We start from the raw sequence: 24,258 nt of genomic DNA on the forward strand, positions 1-24,258 counted from the left end.
TCCCAGCACATCAAATGGCTATGGGCCCTGACACATCCCTGGAGAGAAGTCTTTATGTCTGATCTCGGTCGTCCAGCCACATCCCATGGGCCAGGCAATAGTAGAAGGATGAGAAAGAGAATGACGGTGTTCTCATATCTCTTGGCTCCTGTGCCCGTTTCAGTCATGCCTTCCCAACATGGTACCTTCAGTACACCTTGACAGGGCTCTGACTCTGGGCCAGGATCTCTGCTAGGTCTAGACTTACAGTGACAAGCAAAAACAAAGTCCTTGCCCACTCTCAGTGGGCAGAGTCCTGCCAACTTCCCTCAGTCTTCTCCTGGATGCCTCAAACCTGACTCTTCCCAGACTGTGATCTCTCCTCCCAGTGCACATCTCTGCTCTCCATTAACAGCACCACCCTCCATCACATGGCTCCAGGCCAAAGCCTCTGAGTCCACGAATGGTCCCCTTGTCCCCTCTCCTCCTCTTCCACAACCTCTCGTGATAAGAATGGTGAACACACTATGCCAGTTCCCTTCTCGGCATTTACATGTAGTAAATCAATGAATGCTTCCCTACAGGATGGGTGCTCTTTCTTTGCCCTAGAAACTGAGTTGTGGAGAGGTTAGGTAACTTGCCCACGGTCCATTGGTGTAGAGCGCAGTGGTGAGGCTCCGTTGTTCTCTCAGACCTTTTGTACTGGCTTGCCTGCTTCCCGCATATTCCCTGCCCCCCAGATGCATTCTCCACACAGAACCAGAGATCCACTTAAGCATAAATCCAGTTCTCTCTCTTCCTTCTACAGCCCTTTCCACCAGTCTCTGCTGCACTTAGAACTAAGTCCATACTCTTAACCATGGTCTCTGCATTCATTTCCTGGAGATGCCATCATAAATTACCACAACTTGGTGTCTTAAAACAGCAATTTATCCTCTCTACATTGTAGAAACCAGAAGTCTGAAATCAAGGTGTTGGCAGGATTGATTCTTTTTCAAACCTGAAGGAGGATTCATCCCACCCATGCCTCTCCCTGAACTTCTGGTGGCTTCAGGCACTCTCTGGCATGCTTTGCCTTTGTAGACTTGCCTCTGTCTTCACAATGGTCTTCTCTCCTCTTCTCCTGACACCTGTCCCTGGATTTGAGACCCACCCCAAGTCAGGATGATCATCTCTCCTACTTAAGAGATCCTCAGTCCTCAAAAGGGTCTACCAAGACCCTTTTTCCAATTAAGGTCACATTCAAAGGTTCTAGGTGGGCTTATCTTGGAGGGGAAGGGGCCACCATTTCAACCCACTGCAGAACTTCTCTCTGTCCTCAGAGTACTCCAAGCTCTGGACCTTTTTCAGTGTCCCTTCCCTCTCCCCAGCTTGCTGTGCCCCTCCTTGGGTCTCTGAGCAAATGTCTTCTCAGGCCTCCTTCCCGACCACCTTGCACAAGGCAGGGTGCCGGCTTTACCCCCTCTCTCAATGCCCTTTTCCCATGTTACAAGTGTTACAACAATTTATAACACTTGCCTTTATGTCCTTGTCACTTGTTTTTACTTTGCCTTCCCCCACACGGGGCTTTGAACCCCATGAAGGCCGCCTGGGGCTGGGCACCATTCTCCTTTCCATGCTTCTAACAGAATAGCCATCTCTGACACGTGCTGCCTCCCTCACTACTTGGAGGCATGCTTGCTGAGAAAAAGCAGTCTCTTCTTGCCAGTGCCCCAGAACCCCACTTGATACTGTTTTTACCCCTGAAACTTGAAGGTTATTGTAAATTATTGGGCCAAGAAGGCAGGTCACTAGCTAGCTACCCTTTCTTGTACCATCACACCTCACAGAGGCCCTGGTGCTGTGGACAGCCCTGAGTCAGGGCTTAGGTTCCCCTGCATATGTGGGTCCCCTTCTGCCATGCCTTCCCTGCCCCAGGGAGGTTATAGCCCACAGTTAGGGGACCTCAGGGTCCTCTCCAGAACAAACTCCAAAATGTCACCCAGCCCTGTTTATCCTGAGTGAGAGAAACAGTTATGTCTTTGCTTCTATAATATTTATGCCTGGTCAGCCTATTCAGTCTTGTGCAATAACAGTGTTGCTCTTTTCCTCATTCTGGAGAACACCAAAGGGCTTTCTTCCTGGCAGTGTTCTCCACGGTTCCTCACCTTCAGGGAAGCAGCCCAGGTGCATGGAAAGAAAAGGGCCCAGTCTTGGGCGGGCGGGTTAGTAGTAGCCCCCAGTGTTTCTGGGGGACATGCAGGATACAGACTGTGTTTTGTGAACTCCAGGCAACCGTTGTTAGCCTGCCTTTGCAGAGAGGTCTGACGTGGTGATTGTTACAAAGCACAGCTGATCGAGGCCCAGAGCCAATCTCTGACCAAAGCAATGTCCTCTCCCTGACTCACTCCTCAACTCACCAGGCTTGCTGCCTTGAGATTTCCCAAGGATGTCCAAATCTCACTGCTGTGTACATCTTGGGGTTGGAACGCTCCCACCACCCTCTCCCTACCCTCTTCACTTTATATTCCTGGCTCCTTCCCTGCCTTCTGCAGCTGGTTTATTCACTGTTCAAAAACACTGGCAAAACAGTCCACTCTCCCCCACCCCACCTTTTTCTTTCTCTAGTCCTGGTCTTTACAGCACTTGGAATTTGTATTTCTTGCCAGTTGACATAAAGGCCTTGGGGGACCATCCATGTTTTTCATCTAGCTTCCTAGGCTCTTCCTTTCCTGCCACAATTTGTGTCGCTGTTGGTGGGAGTTTCTGCCCAAAGACTGCAAGGCAGAAAGCTCATCTGTCATTTGAATTCTGGTACCCCATCAGAAGTCTTGTGTTTTAGAGGGAAGGCTGGAGAGTAGGGTGAGGAAAAAAGGCTCAGATGGTCTTGTGTGAAAAGCCCATTCTGTCAGAGCACAAGAAGGACAAGATGGCGAATGGAGCATAGAAGTGGAATGCACTGGGGTCATGGAGCAGCATGGCTCAGAAAGCAGCCAGGCTCCTAAGACCCAGGGAGAAGCTTGGGGGTAGGGAGTAACGTTCTGTGCCTATAATTGCTTTTTGAAGGTAATTACTTCTGAAGGGAAATCCCCCATATGTGTGCTTTCAACGTACTAGTGACCTGGTGTTCCCACAGATGGATTTTTAAAATCTCAGTCTTTTACACTTGAGTCTAAGTCACCAGTGTGACTTGGATACCTTGCAGAAGAGGTCTTAAAACTAGGATGCCTGCTGCCCAGAAGGGGCATTATGAGGCATGCACTACTCCTGACATCTGCAGCTGCCAGCCATTCACTAAGCCATCTGTGTCTCTGGATGGTGAGCAGATCTGAACTGCTGCTGAGACTTTCAACTTACAATCAATCTTCACTGACTAGAACAGAGCAAAGAAAATAAAAAATGTCCCTCAGCCAGAGCATTCCTCTTCCTCCTGTCCTGATTCTGTGTGTTCATCCACTCCCCCAAAAAAGTGCCTTGCGATCCTGCTCATCTTGGTGAACCTTTGCTGCCTCCCAGCTCTGCACTGGGATCTGCCCAAAGCTCTCCATGCCCCACCCTGGCAAGAGATAGCTGGTCCTGCCCAGTGGGAGCTCACTTTTCTCTCCACACTTTCAGTCTCTCACCAGAGCCTCTCTACCTTATTTTTTTTCCTTATGTTTAAACATCTTTATTGAGGTACAACATGCAGAAAAGCCCACCTATCCTAGAGCGAGGCTCCTGATGCAGTGCTGTGCATCATAGGCAGAGAGCTGTATGCTGGGCACACGTGGCCGTGCATGCTGGCAGTGGGAAGGAGTTATTGGCTCTGAGGGCGCATGCATGTGATTGAAGGGGGGCTTGGTTTTGCAGAGCAGCACTGCCAGTCAGGATAAAATAGTGACCCAAGGGAAAGCTGGAAAGAAAAAAAAAAGGTCTTTTTTTTTGAACAGGGAAATCTTAATGTAAAAAACATTAGAAACAGGTGGTTGGAGTAATAGGACCTAGCTGCTAAGAGATAAAGAGAACACAGAAACAGCAGTGGAAGAGCAAACATAGGAAGTGGCCACTTCTCCAGTCTGAGGCAGAGCACCCAAGGAAGGAACAAATATGGATGAAGATGCCTCCCTTTTCCCCCCAACACACACCCAGGGATGAATTTCCTAGACTTTGTTAGAGAGGATGAAATCGAGGCCCATTGGGTGATGGAGAAGTTTGCAGAGCTGCTGCACTGGTGGAACCCTCTGTAAAGTCACAGTGAGGGGTGTTTGGGAAAGCTACCCAAGGAGAGAAACAGCATCTGAAACCAGGCTGGGGATTTTCCCAAGGCTTTGATTTATTTGGAAGCTGCCTTCTGGGATAAATGCTGCCCAGAGGGAGGTGGCATGCATTACAGGCCACCACAGGAGTCTGTTGAGAGAAATTCAATACCACAACCAGAGACAAAAGTCTGTTCTTTCTCTAGTGTCTCTCTGGTACCTTCTACTGACAAAGCTTAATATCACACCTGTGTGACTGGAGATCTTTAATTCCTCATCTGCTTCACCTCACTATCTAGCATCCTTTCATTTGAATCCTGAAGGACTCTCTTTATTGTTTCTTGTACAGGGTGTCTAGTATTAAAAACAATATATAAAAACTTCCTCAGTTTACCTGGAAATGTCTGAATTTCTCCCTTCTTTTTTTGAATGACAGTTTTGCTGGATATAGAATTCTTAGTTGATAGGGTTTTTTTGTTTGTTTGTTTGTTTGGTTGGTTGGTTGGTTTGGCTTGGTGTTTTTTTTTGTGTGTGTTTTTGTGGGTTTTTTTGTTGTTTTGTTGTTGTTGTTGTTCATTTGTTTGTTTTTTGAGAACTTTGAATGTATCGACCTTACTGTCTTTTGGCCTTCAGAGTTTCTGATGAGAAATAGGCTCATAATTTATTAAGATTCTCTTATGTGTTTTGTGTTGCCTCTCTATTGCTGCTTTCAAGTTCTCTATTTTTTTGACAGTTTAATTGAAAAGTGTATCAGTGAATTTATCTTACTGGGATTTTGTTGAGCTTTGTGGATTTGTACATTCATGTCTTTCTTCTAATCTGGGAAGTTTTTAGCCGTTATTTCTTCAAGTAATCTCTGTTCCTCTCTCTTCATCTTTGAGACTCCCATAATGTATACGGTGGTCCTCTTAGTAGTTTACCACAGATCCCCTCTATTCACGTTTCTTCATTCTTTTTCTTTTCACCCCCAGACTTAATAATTTCAATTGTTTTATATTCAAATGTGCTGGTTCTTTCTTTGGCTGCTTAAATCTGTTTCTGAATCCACCTGGTGAATTTTTTATCTCAGGTACTGTATTTTTCAATCCTGGAATTTGTTTTTCCTTTCTGTAATTTCTGTCTCTATTGATACTCTCATTTTTATCATATATCATTTTATGTATTTATTTATATCATCCATTAGTGCTTTGAGCATTTTTAAGACAGTGTTTTAAATCTTTGTCTAATAAACCCAGCATCTGAGTTTGCTCAGGTATATTTCTGCTGGTGTATTTTGTCCCTTTGAGTGGGCCATACTTTTCTTTTCTTTTGTATGCTTTGTGATTCTTTTGTTGAAAAACTGGACATTCGAATCTTATAATGTAACTCTGATAATCAGCTCTCCCTTTTTGGATTTTCTGTTTCTTTGCTGTTGAAAGGTTTCTCTGTGCTGGGGATCAACCTGAAGTAAAAGCATAAGATATTCCCAAGCCTTTTCTAGCCTTCATCTTTTCAAGCTTCCTAAATTTTCCCATATGTGCAGTTGCTTTTGAATGACAACCCTTGCATAGCTGGCTCTCAGAGGGGGAAAAGGGGGGAAAAAATATATTGCTCTTTGAAACTCCCTGGAGGTCCCTTCAGCTCATAGGAGTTGCAACAATGGTGTCCACCCTCTATTCCTGCATCTCAGAAATCAAAAGCAACACTGAATAGTCAGAACACAGAACCCCAGGCACTTATTGTCCAGCCTGGCTGCAGCAAGACACACCAGGCGCAGCTGCCTGCCATGGGGCTGGAGTGTGGGGAACAGATAACACTCTCACAATAAAGGCTAAAATGCATCTAAATTAAACCACAACTTACCAGCCAAGCTTTTTCCAGAAGGGTGTATGCTTTCAAATAGACTCCAGAATTTCAAAATAGTTACCTCAGACAGTTTTTTGCCAATACAGTTGTTGTCTCAGTGGAGAGATGGATTCCTAGTGCTTCCTACTCCCCCATCTCCCCTGACTTCACTCTCTCTTTTGGTCTTTTTAAGATAAATTTTGATAATTTAGTTCACCTCAGTCTACTGTTTGTTAAAGACTAGTCTGTGCAAGGTTATGTGCATGAAGCTGCAGAAAGATAGGAGGAAGATCATAATCTAACTCACCGTTCACAAGATTGATGATAAGCAGCATAGCAGAGACTCAAGCATGGTCAAAAGAGGGTCCGTGTAGGAAGTAAAAAGGGGCTTTAGGATGGAGGTGGCCTCAAGGATGGACGGAGAGTTGGGGGTACAGAATGTGGGGAAGATGGGGTGGTGCACTAGATGGGGGGCTGAAAGGGGACTTGCCCATGGGAGAAGGTTGGGCAGGGAGACGAAACAGGGTTGACAGAGTCCAGGAGGAAAGAAGCCTGAGACATATGAGGTATCCCACGGACTACCCCTAACCTCCAGGCCCACTTTCTGCTGGATCTTTCTTATGTCTAATCTCTCCATCCACCTGCCACAAGGCATAAAGGTAGTTGGTTTATAAGGGTCAGTCAGATGTAAATCTGGAAAAAGCAATTGTTAGAGATAGGTACAACGGAAGCTAAAATAAAGCTTAGGGACAGCTCAGGAAGTTAGTTACATGAGGTGCACAAATCTCAGTTCCACCCTACCTGGCAAACGTAGCTTGCCTCATTTTTCTAGAAACCAATTTTTATTTGCATTTGTATTTTTGATGTTTTAATTTGTATTTTTGAACTCCATTCTAGGTCAGGTTGGATTCCTAATAACATCAGGAATTTTTGCCCCATATTCCCTGAATCTACATCTATATTCAGTGAGGATGCCTCTGATCCTTGTGTCATCCAGTATATCTGTCTTCTAAGGACTGCCATAACAAACTGTTACTAACTGGGTGGTGTAAACAACACAAATTTATTCTCTTTCAGTTCTGGAGACCAGACATCCAAGACCAAGGTCTTGAAGGCATTCGTTCTTTCAGAAGGCTGTGAAGGAGAATCTGTTCCATGCCTCTCTCCTGACTTCTAGTGGCTTACTGGTGATCTTTGGCATTCCTTAGAATGTAGAAACATCACCCAATTTCTGTCTTCATCTTTGCATGTTGTTCTCCCCTCTGTTTCCATCTCAGATTTCCCCTTTCTATAAGAATAGTAGTCATATTGGATTAGGAGCTCACCCTGTTCTAGTATGATCTCATCTTAATTAAATACATCTGCAGTGGTCCTGTTTTTAAATAAGGCCACATTCTGAGGCGCTGGGGATAGGACTTCAGTATATGATTTTGGATGGACACAGTTCAACCCGTAACTTCTCACCATACAACATCTGCTGCCTCACCCGTCCCTTCTCTGGTCCCAGCCATGGGAACTAGCCTGTTACAGAGATGTCCTTCCTGCTGGTCCACATGGCTTTTCCCTTCTCTCTTTCTGCTACACTGTGCTTTGCAGTACAGGAATCCATTCATCTGTCCACACTTGGCATTCAGGCCCAGGGCTCTTGGGAGACTCTGTCTCCCTAAACATGCCATGCAATCATTTCTCCAAGATCCAGCTGCCTCCCTGGTGTTCTGGGAAGGAAAAAGAACAAAGGGTCTCTCTGTTCTCAAATCCCATAAGGCTTAGAGAGGTTTTGCTATTTCCTGACTTGGATGGAGATCAGAACTCAGGGCCCCTCTCTGGGGCCACCAGTGTGTATAACCTTTCAAGACTGCCACCATGCCCAAGTGAGGGGGGAGGTTTCCTGGTGTACATGAGGTGGGCATAGAGGTAAGAAGAATAAAACCTTTCTTCCTGCTTCAGACATTTTCTCAAACATATTTATGTAGACCAGAACCTGGAAATGATGGCCTGTGGACCAAATCTGGTACACCGCCTGGTTTTGTAAATAAAGTTTTATTGGCACACAGCTATGCCCTTTTGGCTATTCATTGTCTTTGTACTACAGTGGCAGAGGTGAGTAGTTGGGACAGAGACTGCATGGCCCACAAAGCCAGAAATAGTCGCCTTTGCAGAAAAATGTTTGATGACACAAACGCCTAGGACTTCTGCTTTGATCTCTCTCCCCTGAAGCAGTGATCATAGGGTGGCCTCATCGTCTGACTACAACGAACGGCAAAAGGAAGAAAAGAAATACTCGGGATGAAATGGTGATTGTGTCAAAACTTATTGCCCTGCCAACAGGTGTATGTAATTTGTGAAAAGCCAATGAGCAAAACAGTTGTGATTTGCATTCTTTTCCCCTCAATGCTGAATTTCAATAAAATCTTCAGGGAGAAAACAGTCGTACTCCTTCATGGTGATTTTAGCACTGTGGAAATGAAGGAAACCATTGAGGTTGCTTGGGTCAGAGTTCTATGAGGATGCCCCAGCGCTTCATGGTACAGCTGGGCAGACCCACATTTCAGCCAGCCAGAACAGGGTCCTGCTGCTCCTCCTCGCTGCCCCTCACACACATGGGCTTGGCCAGAGAACACAGCTGGGTTTCTCAAACTTCTTGGAACCCCAGTCTAAGCACAGGGCCTCAGGGACCCAGGATGTGTCTTTGACCACTTGTGGTCTCACACTTACCCAGGTCCCCAGGTCAAGGTTGCAGAGCTGGGATCTGGCAGGTCTCTACCCTAAGCCATTGAACTAGTTAATGAACCATTCTGATTCTTCGCATTACAAAGTTAAATGAGAGCAGTTTACTCATTCTGAAATTTAGTGGTCTCCAGAAGCCCTGTAAAGGTCTTTGTTTTATAGAAGACCAAAAAAAAAAAAAGAACAAAACAAAAACAAAAAACCCACACTCACTAAAAATTCCCCCTTGAGGTTTTCAGTGTTACAAATGGCCATGTTTTAAGTTCAGATGAAAGACCCAGTTTGTGGATCTTGCTGAACTGATACCGTATTCAATTTCCAGATGACCCTGATTTACAGTTCTTGGATGCATTTTTCTGACGGCTCACTTAAACATGCCGTCAGCATGGGACTGGGATTGCTGAGACATAGTGTGGAAGAGCAGAGGGAGGTTACTTTGGAAACTTGGCCAGACCCCTTCCCCACCTGGCAAAAGGGGGAGAAAAACAAACCAAAAAAACTGAGCACCCCTGCTGTATCCATAGCACTGTCTGGTTAATACGGACCTTTCCTTCCTTCTAGGCCTGGGCCTGGGGGCACGCACTGCCTGGGAGCCAGTGTGGAGCATGCTGTCTGTGAGAACCTTCCCTGCCCCAAGGGCCTGCCCAGCTTCCGGGACCAGCAGTGCCAGACCCATGACCGGCTGAGCAGCAAGAAGAAGGGCCTGCTGACAGCAGTGGTGGTTGATGGTAAAGGCATATGGCACGTCCTTTCACAGTGCCCCCCTTCTTCTCCAAGAATGTAAACACCTCCTAGGAAACCTCATGGGGCTCCCCCTTCCCAGCCATCCATCCAGTGGGACGCTCCAGGCCCGCTGCGCCGGTGAGCAGTGGACCAGCTTCTGGAGCAGTGGGGTTGAACTTGGAGGACCCAGCCCTGGGAGATTTCTTAAAAGCAGCTGTGAGGTGGGTGGCAGACCAGAATCATCCTGCACCCCCATTTGCAGCAAGGTGGGAGTGCTGGCAGCCTGCTGCCTAGTGCCATGTACTGAGGGGCCCAGGGCCAACTTTGAGGACAGAGAGGCCCTGCAGCACGGGACGGTGGGCTTCTATGTCTGTTCTCTCTCTTTCCAATATTGATGCTTTCTTGCATTTCTTTTCTTGGTTCGTTTTGGGTTGGTTTTCACTTCTTGACTAAGGTGTTTGGGAGAAAAAAAAGTTTTGAGGACAGTTTACATCTCGGAGATGATGATAGGCATGGGTCATGTTTTCTTTCCGAGAGCTTTCTCTTCCAAATCGGGAAACTCTGCCCCATGGGCCATTGCAAGCATTTCCAGTGGCTGATCAAATTCTCGATGGTTTATCATGTCCGTAGGGTTTGTAATGTTTGTTGATAAGGACTTTCTGCCCCCCATGGCCTAGTTCAAGTTCTTCTACACTTAAAATTCTGCTGATCTCTGGTAGACAAGACTGTATCCTAATGATGATGATACGGTCCTGTTTGTTGAGCACACCATAGGCCAGGCCAAGGTTAGCTCTGCATCCGTCATCTCAATTACCATGCAGAGCAAGCCACGCAAAGATGAGAGGTTATGGGTTACATGATGCATCAAAGTTCCTGCGGTTGATAAGGAGCAGGGAGGGACCCCCATTCCAGAGGAGCTGACTTGGAAAATAACCAGCTATCATCTGGCTTCCAGTACCTGAGTAAGACTGCGAGAGCATGACTTTGTAAGTGTCGAGTGAAGAGGCTTAAATAAGAACTACAGTGACTAAGCCTGATTTTTACCAGCCTCTAAAGTCTTTTGCCGAAGAATGAGGTTCCTGTGCTAGGTCTTGGGTTTCTTCTCTGTGGTTTGAAGAATCTCTGAAATCTCCACTCTGCACTCTGCTCTTTCAGGCTCAAGCGTAGCTTTGGGGGATTGGAGAGAGTAGGCCCAGGCATCACCAGCTATAACAGCCCCAGACCCGCAGCTTTAAACCCAGCAACCTGACCCATCAGCTCCAAACAGAGTTGTAAAGTAACCTGGAGTGTTCTCAGTTGTGGCAGATACCACTCAGCTGTGGGCTCATTTAAAAGCCTCGGGGAGCTCCCCAGACTTTTTTCCTTTTGAAAAACACCACTTTTTGGAGCTGTGTAATGGGAGGTGCACCGTCGCTTAACCATGACTTCAAGAGAAGAGCAGTCCATATACCCTCAGCTTTGTCTGCAGATGAGGGAGAGAGGAGGCCCACCATCCTGAAAGGAACATGTACAGCTGGACGCTTGCTGCTCTCTGCCTGGGCATTCCTCTGATGCAAGAAGACCCAGGAGGCTTCCAGATGTCTCGAGCATCTTCGGACCCCTAATCGGGAGAAAGTGAACCCAGGCAGCAGGGGCTACCCTGTTTCCAGCGCCTTGGTGGGTTCTGATGAGGGGCAGCCTTGTTTCCAAACCATCAGCCATCCCAGCCTGGACAGAGAAACTTTAGGTCCACTGTCCTGTCCTTCACTGACTCTTGTTGGGAGCAAGAAGAGGTCGGCTCCAAGAGGGACTCACCGCATTCCCATTTCCACTCAACTGTGCACACAGCCTTGTTGTTATTCTTTCCTTGGTCTGCTTCAGCTTTGTGTTCTCCTACTCCTTTATTCAGTACAGAAATCCCACTTAAATGTCTGGTTTTCCACAGATTTCTCCAAGTCGTTATTAAACTTCTGTTTGACTTGTAACCACTTTTGGATTGCTGAACTCCTTAGGTCCCTTATCATCCCAGGGGCAGAAACGGATGTCTGTCCTGGATCCCCCACCCAGGACGCTTCACAAGGCAGCTACCTGGGGAAGCCCACCAGGTTCAGAATGTGTCATGACCCACTTGCTTTTCATTTCTCTCTATCAAAGCAACAGATCATTACAGCCAGAGTTCGACCGCCTTTGATCTGAAAAGTGCCACCCTTTCTGATAAAGACAGCTAAGGGGAAGTAAGCATTTTCTCTTTGAGGGAAAGACCCCAAGTTCAGGCCTTTGCAAGGCTAGCTTGACATATCCCCTTCTGGGGTGGAACTGTCCTGACTTCTCACAGCTTTGGTTTCGTTTCCCTCTCAAATATAAACAGAAGCCAACATTTTTAAAAGGGGCATTTCATAAGGATGAAAACAAAATAACAAATGGCCAATTCAGAGGGCAGGGGGGAGAATACAGGTTAGAAGTTTGCTCCTCTCAAAAATCAGCTTATAAAAGGCACAATTCTAGCTCAGCCGTGATGGGAACGATTCCTGTGGTTGGGCTCTGGGCTCTCTCGAAGCCCATTATGACTGCCCTATTCATAGCATTGCTATCACTGTGGAATTCTTTGGCGAGTGACACACGGTTCAAGAAAGGGGAAGCTATACTTTTTCTTTTTTCTCTTACTGAAAAAAAAAAATTCTTGCAGAGGTAGATTTTCCAAGGGAGGGCTCAGGACCACAAATCCAAACCACCTCCAAAAGAAGACAAAGGCTCTCCTTAGAAAATAGTTCTAAGTGGGAAAGCCTTTAGACAGAAACCCATGGAGATGGCCTGTTGCCAAACCCACCCCACTTCTGCTTTTCCCGTGGAATCTCATTTAAGTGGAAACCTTCAGGAGTTCTGTCCTTCCTGCCCAAGCCAGCAGACCACGTGCCCACTGAAGTGTCAGAGGGCTTGGCTAAGGCCGTGTCTGGACATGGAGGTGCATTCCCAGCTCCTCCCGGGCTGGCATGGCAGAACCCCCTCTGGGGCTGAGCCTTCCAGGATATGGAGCATAGGATGGTTAAGGTCTCTCTAACTCCAATTCATTCAAGCCAACTGGAGTTGCTTAATGAAAAAGAGAGGAGTTGTTGCAAAGTTGTGGGGTGTCTCAGATCCCAAGGGCCTCTGAAAATATCAGGACCTCTCTCCATGCCCATCACAGTTTGTGTTTGTGAGTCATTTCTTCCTGTTCCCAGCTGAAAAGTAGCTTTCTTGTGACTTGTCCACATGAGGCTGAAGGGTGACCCACAACACTTTGATCCTTTATCTGAATCTTTCGGGGCCAGATGTGGCCAAAGGATTTTTGGTGTTAGGTAACAACAGCACATCAACCATATATTACCAATACTCCCAGTGGGGTCCAGGGAAGCACCCCACAGTCCACGGAAGTACAGGGATGTCTCTACCAAATAACGCATGAATGGTCTCTAACTGGAATTCTGAACACTACCAAAGCCTCATGTTAGTCAAAGCGGTTTTTGCTGCCAGATGTGTTTACCACATATGTAAGAAAATGCTCGCAGTTTTCAGAGCTTTTTGGAATTTTGGATTATGGATAAGAGAGTACAGACTTCCTTCAGGTTCATCGACGATGAGTAGACACAGCTGTTCTAAATCTGAATTTTAGTGCTGATTTTTCAAGACAGAGGCTCAGATTGGTCACCCTGCAGTCAGCTGGCCTCTGTCAGTCTATCAGGTTGAGGCCTCATGATGCATAGCTATGAGGTCGTGGAGAGAAAGACTGACTGGTATAGCTACGGTCAAGTGGCTTCTTCTGATCCAGTGAACTAAGGCCTGGCTCTAGAGTTATGGTAGGCAGCTTTGGGGACAGGGGACTGGGCAGCCTCCTCTGTATCCCCCACAGATAGCCAGACAGAGCTGGAGTGAGCACTTGTGATGGCCTCAGAATTCCTTGGTATCTCTTAGTAAGACCTTACAATCACTGGCAGAAAGAGAACAGCAAGACTACTAAGACCCACAAGTGTCCTCTTCACCATGGAGTACCAGGGGGATTCCTCCAAGCCTCCACTAACCAGATAAGTTAATATGGCTCTCAAGCCCCTGAGCTCATCTCCCCTGCCCTGTCTGTGGTTTTCCCATCCAAGCATAACTCCTGGCAACAAGTCAGTCAGTGAGAGACCAGGAACCACACCAATCAGTCCAGCCTCAATTAGAATTTCGTTTGCGTCCCCATCAGCCATGTAAAAGGGATGCTCCAAGCTTCTTTCCTTGGAGTGTATGGTTCTATAGTTCTTAAGAAGATTTGACCTCCTTCTGTACTAAGAATTTATCTGGGGATTCTTTGCCCACCCAAGGTAGCTGAGAGAGGAATATTCAGAGAATTTTGAGGGGCTCCTTTTCAAGTTTTATAAAGGTCATCCCGAGTCCTTTTGGGAGATAGTGCTATACTGTCCTAGAGGTATGGAAATGCCCTAAATTCTGTGCACAGACCCCAGAAAAGGAGATGGACAAATGGGGAGTTTCAGCTGAGCAAAGGAAGGAAGGGTTACCTCTGGACTCTGTTCTAGAGTCTGGGTGTCCCCAACTGCCCAAGCCAAGGAGGACAGTGTCTACAGCTGGGAGAGTCCAGTGTAGGTGGAGTTGATTGTACCTGTTTGCCTGGGGTCATGGCCAAAATCCCTCCATCTGAGAATCTCCATTTTCCTGATGTTTAAAACAGAGCCTAGGGACGCCTGGGTGGCTCAGTGGGTTAAAGCCTCTGCTTTCGGCTCAGGTCATGATCCCAGCGTCCTGGGATCGAGCCCCACGTCCGGCTCTGCTCGGCGTGGAGCCTGCTTCCCTTCCTCTCTCTCTGTCTGCCTCTGTCTACTTGTGATCTCTCTCTCTCTGTCAAATAAATAAATAAAATATTTAAAAAAGAAAAACCAGAGCCTAGACAAACCATCTTCATCCCCTCCAAGTCTGGTCTTCCTACTTGCCACAAAATACCCCCTACTTTTCTACCCAAATCCCACTTCCATTTCTGCTCAAATCAGAGTAGACACTCAGAAGCCAGAAACATTCATGAAACTGGTGGCTTGCTTTCAGCAGCACCATTTTGCTTCTTGGTATTTGGTGCTACTAGCATTCTCTGTCCAAAAAGAAAACTAGGCTGAGACAAAGAGACCAGGGCCTGACCTTGCCTGTCAGGGGACTCTGGGTAGTCACACACCTCGTGTGAGTCTCCCATGCTCATCTATAAGATGGAACGATGACAGCACCCACCTGAAATGCATAGATACTACTTAGTATGCTGCCTTTAACATAGTAGATAATTAATGTCATTTATGATTTTATCAATATCAGCACCATCATCACCATAATTACTGCTATTGAATGAACCATTTCAAAGCTCAGTTATTCCGGCACTTCAGTTTAAAAGTAATTAAAATCCATAGTTTTCAAACTGCTTGGACTGGAAGACCCTTCTTTCCTTAACAGTTAAACATAAGAGAAAGCCCAGTGTGTGAAGAAAATACCCCATCCATTCAGACTGGGAGCTATGGTGCTGCATTCTTCCAGTGGTTCCCCAAGATGCCAACGGGAAACCTTGGGGTCCCAAGGACCTTAAAAGTTTGACCTCAAAATTTGACCTCAAAAATCTGGTCAAACAAACCTTCCAGAAACTGAGCTCAGTTTACATTTTAGTCTCTCATACTTCTTCCACTGGCTGCCTTCCTGGGTCATTCCATCTAAATGGAGGGACAGCTGCCTCTAACCTGCTATCTGGGGAATTGGGACATTCCTTCCACTTTATACCCTGCCCTCTAACAGCTCAGGCCCTTTTCATGGGGATTTTCACAGTCTGCCTCATCTGGGATTTTCTCTGTACTTGTCCATTAGACTACCATGAAAAGCATACAGTACTCATCTTTCTTTCCCAGTAGTGCTCAAACAGTGCCTTGTGTGATCAAGGGACTCAGTTCCTGTTTTTTGAATGAATCAACTCTAAAGCATCATTACTTTACTTACCTGGGAAGTTCTTCACAACACCCCTCCACAGCACCTCCACAACTAACTAGAACAAGCAAGTTGAACATTTCTACTGAACCTTTGTAGTTTCTTTCTAGTGTTTTAAGGCAAGACTTCCCACGGGGCATGTTGGTCAGCAGAGCTCCATGGGAGAGGGGCTATGGAAAGCTGCTGAACATGTTTATGGCTTTCTGAATGTCATTCAATCATGAAAGCCCCAGAACCTGGGTGAGACAACACATCTGCTTTGACAGGAACTATCCAGCTGGAATGCCAAGATCTGAAGTCAAGTCAACTCCAGAAGCCTTTTTCTACCCCTGCACTTGCTTATCTGAGACCACTGGAAAATGAGCCAGTGGTGGAAACAAAGGGACTGACAGAGGCAGCACAAAAGCATCGGTGTTTCTGTTTCTGGAAGTTTCTTTGCAAAAATAATCACATTAATGTCATTAGAATTAGGTGACTGAGAGAGAGAAAGGGGTGTATTCCTCTTTCAGAGTTACATAGAGAAGAATAAAATCCATTCATTTATTTAAAAATAAGCTTGAAGATTTTCTCCCAAGATCAAGAACAAAGCAAGGATTTCTTCTTATACTGTTCCTTTTCAACACCATACCGGAAGTCCTAGCTAATGAAATAAGATAAGGAAATTGAAAATATACAGATTTGGAAGGAAGAAATAAAATTACATTTGATGATGACATCTACACAGAAAATCCTAAAGAATCAACAAACAACAACAACAACAACAACAAACCCAAAAGCTTCCTGGAACTAGTAAATAATTATAGCAAGTTTGCAAGATACATGGTAAATGTACAAAAATCACTTTCCTATATACCAGCAAGGACCAAATGGGGTTGAAATTAAAAACATAGTACCATTGACACAAACACCCCAAAAATGGCATATTTATAGATAAAACTGTATGTGCAAAATCTACATGAGGGAAACTCTGATGAGTGAATTAAAAGAATTAAATGGGGAGATATTCCATTTTCATGAATAGGAAGAATCAATATTTGTCAAGATGTCGGTTCCCCCTGACTTGATCTATAGATTTAGCACAATTCCCATGAAATCCCAGCAAGTTATTTTGGGGATACCATCAAACTGATTCTAAAGTTTATATGGAAAGATTAAAATATTTACCAAGTCCTTCTGTAAGCCACGTCCTTGGCCTGGCCTGGGGACAAGAGATAAAAATCTCAGTCCTTTATCCTCTAAGATCTTGCAGTACTATCAGTTCTTCAATCTAAAGATAATTAAAACCCATCCCTTTCAAACTCTTTTAAAAATGGAACCCACCTTATAAAAAAATCCTTTTGTATATGGAAGTCACTCAAACACTCATAAGACAATAGGATAATGTTTAAGGGCTTTGATGGAGGTGTATGCAAAGCGCAGTTGGAGAGTCTATGTCAGAGATGGCATGAGAGGAGAGAGCTGTGGAGTGGAACCTTCTGGGGTGTTAGGAAAGTTCCAGAAGCTCTGCAGGGAGGGATTTCCGGGCAAAGTAACAACCCGGGCAAAGGCAGGAGGGCTTGTCATGTTCTAGGAGCTCACTTGGTTCCAAGAGCAGCAGAAACCAGAGGTTTCCGTCCCGTCAGGTGACATGGCTCTTATACGTTGTCCTAGAGGCTCCTTTTGTTCCTGTATTTTCAGCTCAGCTTCTCCCAGAACATTCTCACCATATATATCACAGCCCTACTGCTTTTATCCAGCAGCTGGTGGAGCACTAAAGCATTTAACAAAAGCCACTGCTGTGGAGACATCCACAGGGCCCACACCCCCTCCTACCCAGAGGCATTCTCATTCACCTTCTCCCCCTTTCTCACCCCCACAACAAGAGAAGATCCCAGGCTCTCCCTTGATACATAGTCAGTTCACTCAGAGGTCAGCACACAACAAAATGTTCCGCCTGGTATTTTTAATGCCTTAAGGAAAAGGAATACTATACCTTTGCAAAGATGAAGAGAATAAGGTAAATAAGAACCCCCAGAGCCCTCACTCACCTATCTTTTTCCGTTTGCTGTGTGGAATGTTCCAGGGGGCAGCTGCATGCCTCTGAGGAACATGTGCTGGGCTTCTGTGACCTTTATTTATATTGATTGACCTCTTGTCCTCTGGGCCACCGCCCACATGCACCTGCACCCCGCTTGGCTCATTTCGCTCCAGCACCTGCCCCTTGCGTGGCCCACACACCCCTTCCTCCATCAGTGTTCACTTTCCCCTTTCCCTCCTCAGATAAACCATGTGAACTCTACTGCTCACCCCTTGGGAAGGAGTCCCCGCTGCTGGTGGCCGACAGGGTCCTGGATGGCACACCCTGCGGGCCCTATGAGACCGACCTCTGTGTGCATGGCAAGTGCCAGGTAATATGTTTTCCTTGTGTCTTTGGTGGGACTTTCTTTGGAGGGGAGGCTCCCTCACCCCCAGAAGTTTTTGGTGTGGTGGGGGGGGGCGGGCAGAGACCTTGGGAGGCTTGGGGGGGATGGATCTTCTCAAGAAGGCACTAAGGGTGCTCTCTCCTGCAAACTGGCACCCCTCCTCCCTCAGCAGCAACTGAGCATGAAGCCCACCCAGGCCAGCTGGAGAGCCGAGGTGGCTGGAAGAAGAGTGGCAACATGGCAATCTTAAAAAACCTTAAAGTAACTTAAGCCATTCTGACAAAGGGCTAGAACAGGTCGAATACTAAGGTCAGGCTGGAAGATGCATGTGAATGTGTTATTGGACAAGCTGTGTTGCATTTAGCTACCAAAGACGGAGTAGAACAAAGCTGACTCCTTCATAGGTGGTACCCAGGGAAGCTGTATGCCCAGTGCAATATAGTCCTCAAAGCCATCCTGGTGTTGAAAATCTGTGACTCATTAGAATGAATGATAAGTATCATTTACGAAGACAACAGGAAAAACAAGGAGGGAGGGAGAGACAATGGATGGAAGCTCATCTTCCACTTGTGTTAAATCTCCCTGATCTGGGGCTACACCAGAAGCTGAGCCTTCCCGAGGCACTGCTCCCCAACTCGGTGTGGTGAGACTATTTTTCCCTAAGAAGGAGCATCCTCCTTATGTGTGGAACTGGGGAAGGGAGTCAGGAGGCTGTGTATTTCCAGTGTCCACAGAGCCACGACTCAGGTAATGCCACCCTCCTTTATGCCACATGTGTTGTATTTCCTGATGATTCAGTTTGACCTGCACCTATCAAGAACAAGTCCCCAGAGCCCAAAGCAAGCAGATGGCTAGCAGGAGAGCTGTGCCCTTGGCATGGGAAGGAAAGCCAGGTCTTGCCTCCAGTATTCACTTTACTTTGTTTGGCCTCCGTAGACCAGCACCTGCAGCATGAGAGTAAGCAAGGAACGCACTCACCCAGGGCTCCTGGGGGGGCCTTCTCATTTTGCTAAGAAAAGAGAAGCTATGTCCCAGAACTTGTGAGGTCTCCATGCCTCCCAAAGTTAACACCCAACTCTGATGCTCAGTTTCATGGAAAAAAAAAAATGAACAATTGTAAATTCCAGGGGTCACTGGGGAGAGAAGCTGTCATTCCCCCTAACTGTACTGGTCCCAGAAACCTGCCTCTAGGCCTGGAACCCACTGACCCCATAAGGCAGCACATCTTGCTTGTTCACTCTGCTTTCTGACACCAGGCCAAGGGCAAGATGGAGTAAAAGGGAGAAAGGCAGAAACACACAGACACAACTTCTAGGGTAGTTCCTGTGGCCTTTTCAACCCTAGTGGACTTTTTTTCCCCTGCAAAATCCAAACTAGTCCCAAACTGAGATTTTTCAGGAAAAGAACTTGACTACACCCAGGCATTGCCTGGCTTTATTATCAAATCCAGATATGTGTCTGTGATAGGCACTGGGTGCCTGAGAGTCTTGGCAAGGAGTCCTCCAGGGGAAGGAGGCAGTGACAGTGGTGGGGCTGGTGGCCCTCAGGGCTACAGTGTTGTTGAGAATGTGCAGAGCTTGGAGGCAGCGTGAACACAGGTCTTATCGTTGTCACCGAAATTGGCAGCATTTCTCTGTAAAACCGCCAGTAAGTCAAGTGCAGGATTTTTTTTTTTTCTGTCCTAAATTCTACACTTACGCCAGCCATCCTACAGCACAATGATGAACAACCAGTGGGGTCATATGAAGTCGCCAGACATGATTTCAGCTGAAAGTGATCAGTGCCAGTAGGCCCCTTCTGTGACCTTCGTTCTAACCCCCTGCTTTTCAATGAGGAGCTCTTCCCAGTGCCATGACAGCAAATGAGCCGGTTTATCAGTCAAAACAACATGGGTGAGCTGCTGTGCAACGGCTCTGATAGCCTTCAGTCTGTGGTCATCTGGGACCATCCAGCCAGAGCCTGCCCTGCACTTGAATGTGATGGCAATAATATAAGTATTGCCTTTCCGTTCCCAGAAGCCACCCCATCTCTGCCTGGCCCCTGGTCTGTCTCCAGTGCCTTCACCCCCATCCTGGTCATGGCATTTACTGACCGCTGTCCTAACCAAGCACCACTCCTCAACACAGGTGTAGACAGTGCCCCTTCCCCCCAATGTTTTGTGGCAGATGAGCTCAGGCTCATCGGAGCCTCACCTCTCCCCTCGTCGGTTCTCACAAGTAACATCTCCCAGAGGAGATGTACCCCAGTAATCAGCTGCCTCCAGTCCTAGCAGAAGGACCACCATCCTGATAGGTGGTGGCAGCATGTACACATAGGCGCCTCATGAGATTAAATCCCCGAGAAACCACTCTCTTCCTGAAGGAAGTGAAAATACGACCTGTAATTTTACTAACCGTTCTTACTCCTCAGAGAGAAACCATAAAGCTTCGGTTTAGCCCTTCAGGAAATCAATTCTCACAAGAATCCAACTTAGTAAAGTCATAGTTAATGAAGTTTTATAATAAAGCTGAGCATGCTTAAGTAAGAGTATGAGATCCAGGGCACCTGGGTGGCTCAGTTGGTTGACCATCTGACTCTTGGTTTTGGCTCAGATGGTGACCTCAGGGTCGTGAGATCGAGTGTGGAATCTACTTAAGATTCTTCCCCCTTCTCGCCCCTCCCCCCTGATTTCTCATGCTCTCTCCAATGCTCTCTCTCTCTCATAAATAAAATCTTTTAAAAAATAAAGAAGAGTATAAGAAATTAAATACAAGTATATAGTATTGATGCCTTGTTATAGTAATTGCCAAAGTAGAATATTCTGGATTCCTGTGGTACTTGTGAATGATTAAGGCAAGGAAAATTGATGAAAAAGAAGAACAGTAATAAAAAAAAAATCTCAGGAGTTCAGTGAGCAGAGGATCTGTACTTATTCATCAGTACTATAACCTGATTATACAGGATAAAAGGTAGAAATCATCCACATTTTATGTAAGATAGCACTTACAGAAATATTGCCATGGTTCACTTACTAGCTTTTTCCTCTGTTCCCTTCAGCTATAAATTTTGCTATTTTGGGGTGGCAGAAGGAGTTCTGGGAAATTTTGAGAAGCACAGTGACTAGTTGGTAGAAAACAGAGGGGACGAGAGGCTCCCAAATGGCATTTTGAGCAGATTCCACTAAGCTTCAAATAGCAGGCTGATTCAAACCATAACATGAAACATGGAAATACCATTTTATTCTGTTTTTATGAGGACTGAGTTAAGTTTCATTTCAGTGAGTCACAAATTATTTAACATGCTGAAATGAAACTTAACAGCACTCATAAAAGTGGGAGTGAGTCGGGGAAAGAAACACAAACATTGTCCATTTTTCAGCAAGTCTGTATAAATCAGGAGTTCCATCATTCGTAATTCCTATTGTTGGCCTGCAGAGGCAAAGAAATCAAGTTAATATGTTTCTAATGTGCGACTTTGCCTCAGAGCTACTGATCTTAAGTGAGCAAGTCAAACTGACAGATCTGGATATACCTGAGACCAGGTACACTTGGCTTTTCTTTAAGGCCTCACCGGCTTGAGTACACGTGTAAGCATCATACTCCAATTAGGGTCCCACTTGCTTGAGCTCCTAATCTGTGTATGTGTCTTGGGCTGGATGAAAACTAGGAAGACCTTCAGGTCCCATAAGCTTTGGTGGAGAGATTATGTTTGGTTATCTTTGTTCTCCCAGCAGCTGGCTTGAAGGAGAGCCTTTGATTACATACTGAAGGAGAAACCCAGGGAGTGAATGTGTGGGTGGATGGGTCACTTGCTCTTAAGACTTCAGTGATTGTGGAATCTGGAGCCCATTAAAGAGGACGGTTTTCATTATCCAGCATTTATTGGCCTCCCATTTTGTGTACAATGGCCCATTAAGCAAGTAGAATTACTGGTGGAATTTAGAAGGACTATAAGACTCTGGCCTCAGAGTCCCACTGTGTAAAGAAGGGTAACAAGCATGCAGGAAAATATACCAGGATCTTGTGCTTGGGCCTGTCCTTCAACAACACCCTCTGGTTGCTCCTGCTCCCCATGTCATGACCCTGCAGAGGACTGTTGGTGCTTAACCTTTATGGACAAGCAGTGCCTAAAGCTCTGAAGTCATTCCCTGCACCCCTTCCATCTGATTAAGTTCTCTTAACAATTTCTGGGTTAAGCTGGTAGATGGAGCCTCACATGTGCTCCTCTCCCATGACAGGACTCCACTGAACTGATAGTAAAGGCAGGAATGCACAAATCATGATGGGGAAGAGAAACAGAGGCCACTCTTTGACAAAAGAAAGATGTCATGTCTTTCTGGAGGGTGGAAGAGAATGGAAGTTCCATTGAAGGAACAAAGCAGCAGAGGTCAGAACAGGAACCAGCAGAGTTACAACAGAAAAGAAAGCAGAATGCTTGAGGGCATCTAGGACTTGGGAGGGAGAGTAGGTGTGAGGTGTTGGCTGCACCTGAAGAGAAGGCAAAGAGTCAGAAAACATGGCTAACCATGGCTGGCCGTGCACTTGGAGCTTGACGTGCTGTTGCATAATGATCTTCACACCTAGTATTAGGGCCCTCCTTTTCAAAGAGGTGTAATAAACTGTTTAAGGACAGCTGGAGCAGGTATGTGACCTCCATGCTTGGGCACAGCACTCACCCTCCTGAGTTGGAGAGTGGACTCCAATTTCCCTCATGCCAGTCCCAAATGGAAGTCTACCATGCAACACCTCCAACCCCATATACAGAGTCACTCAGTTTACCTTTCTGTACCTCATTCTCAAATACAAGTCGTCAATCAGAGATCATCAGCTCTTTGATGATCAAAAAACCAATAACAGGAATAAGAAAGATGAAGAAAAATGCAGAGACACCGACTCTGGTACAAAGTTAGGATAATTGTAGAATTATCTGCAGCCAAATTACCAATCAAGCACAGGGACAAAATAATTTTGAGACACAGAAGAACTCAGAAATTTTAGTTTTCCTGCATTTGTTCTGAAGAAATCATGTGTAGTTTAGCCAAACAAAAGTAAAATCAAGAAAACAAACATAGCAAGGGGTGGTGCAGCTAACACAGGAGCCCAGGCCATGCTGGGCTGGGTGCCGTACTACTGACCTAAGAGCTTTCAGTTAAAATTAAAGCAAGAAGTCAGTGGCATCCCTCCAACAGAAGAGAAAGAGTTGTAGTAAGAAGATAGCTATGAAGTTGAAGAAGGCAAATGCTTCTCTCCTGGCCAAAAGCAAAACAAAACAACCAAAGACCATCCAAACCTGTATGAGAAAGTCCCAATTCAAAATAGAAGAGAATAAACTTACCCACTGGGGAGGGGTTGCTGGCAGGTTCAGGGCACAGAAGAGAGAGGCAGAGGACCCATTCTGAAAATCAAAGTCTCCTGCTCCCAGTTTGCCCCAGGACCCAGCTTTGGTGACCATCCTTCTTATGCATTTATTGAATATCTATGATGTGCTTAACACCATGCTGGCCGCTGTGTTTGGGCAAGGGGGACAAGAATACAAAGAATTGTAAGACATTGTCCTCCCTGTGGTTGAAGTGTATCACGAAGATAAGACTTACCCATGCAAGACCCTAACAACCAAGAATGAAGTCATGAATGAGTCAGTGAGATTTGATTTAGATGTAACAGCACATAGGGTAGATTTTGATTTATTCATTCATCAGAGATTATTGAGTACATCCTGTGTGCTAGATGTGCAGTGGCAAACAGGACCAAGGGGGTCCCTGTCCTCATGCAATGTATAAACAAGGAACACATAAACTCACAAACATGGTCGTTCCAAGGACTGATCCATATGGAGAAGAAAATGCTGTCATAGGTTGAGAGAAGGTGTAGCTGAGGAAGACTGTGAATGGCATGGCTCTTCTCTCCAAGCAGATCGCACTTGTGGAGGAATCAGCTTTGTGAAGGCAGAACAGAGTGCTCCTGGCAGAAGGTGGCTCTAAGGCTGGTGGGTTCCAGAAACAGAAGAGGGCTGAGTGGCAGGTGCTGGAGGGAGCGGCAGTGAGGGCAGGGATGTCGGGCTCTGGGCCATACAGGGCCTGGGAGGTCGTGACAGGAGCCAAGATTTCATTCTGACAGGAGTGGATGGATTGAAGCAGAGTGAAGTCATCTTGGTTATGGAGAATTGGCTGTGGTGGAATCCGGGAAACCAGGTAGGAGGGTGTTAGGGCAAGACTGAGAGGTGATCGAGCTTGCAGCAGGGGGCTGGTAGATTGGGTTCAGTGCGGATTTGAAGGAGAAGGGAGGTGAGCTGAAGAGATGAGCAATTGTGGTGTGGTCAAGGAGGATCTTGATTTCCTAAGGCAGAGGTCACCACCCTGGGCCTTCTCATCTCCTTAGGGGAAGATTAATCCGGCAGCAGAGGAGAGAAAACAGGTACTATAGGTCATGCCCTGAATCATCAGGGCCTAA

General features: G+C 46.1%; 1 protein-coding gene across 1 annotated transcript in view; it reads left to right on the forward strand.

Annotated features, from left to right (window-relative positions):
* ADAMTS17 (ADAM metallopeptidase with thrombospondin type 1 motif 17) overlaps positions 1-24,258 on the forward strand; it is a 271,748-nt gene that overhangs the window by 139,174 nt on the left and 108,316 nt on the right. The window contains exons 10-11 of the mRNA XM_044230904.1: positions 9,306-9,472; positions 17,688-17,815. Of these exons, the coding sequence (XP_044086839.1) occupies positions 9,306-9,472; positions 17,688-17,815 (295 nt within the window). The remainder of the gene's footprint in view (positions 1-9,305; positions 9,473-17,687; positions 17,816-24,258) is intronic.

Source organism: Neovison vison, chromosome 13, assembly GCF_020171115.1.
Source record: "Neovison vison isolate M4711 chromosome 13, ASM_NN_V1, whole genome shotgun sequence".
In the NCBI taxonomy this organism is placed as follows: Eukaryota; Metazoa; Chordata; class Mammalia; order Carnivora; family Mustelidae; genus Neogale; species Neogale vison.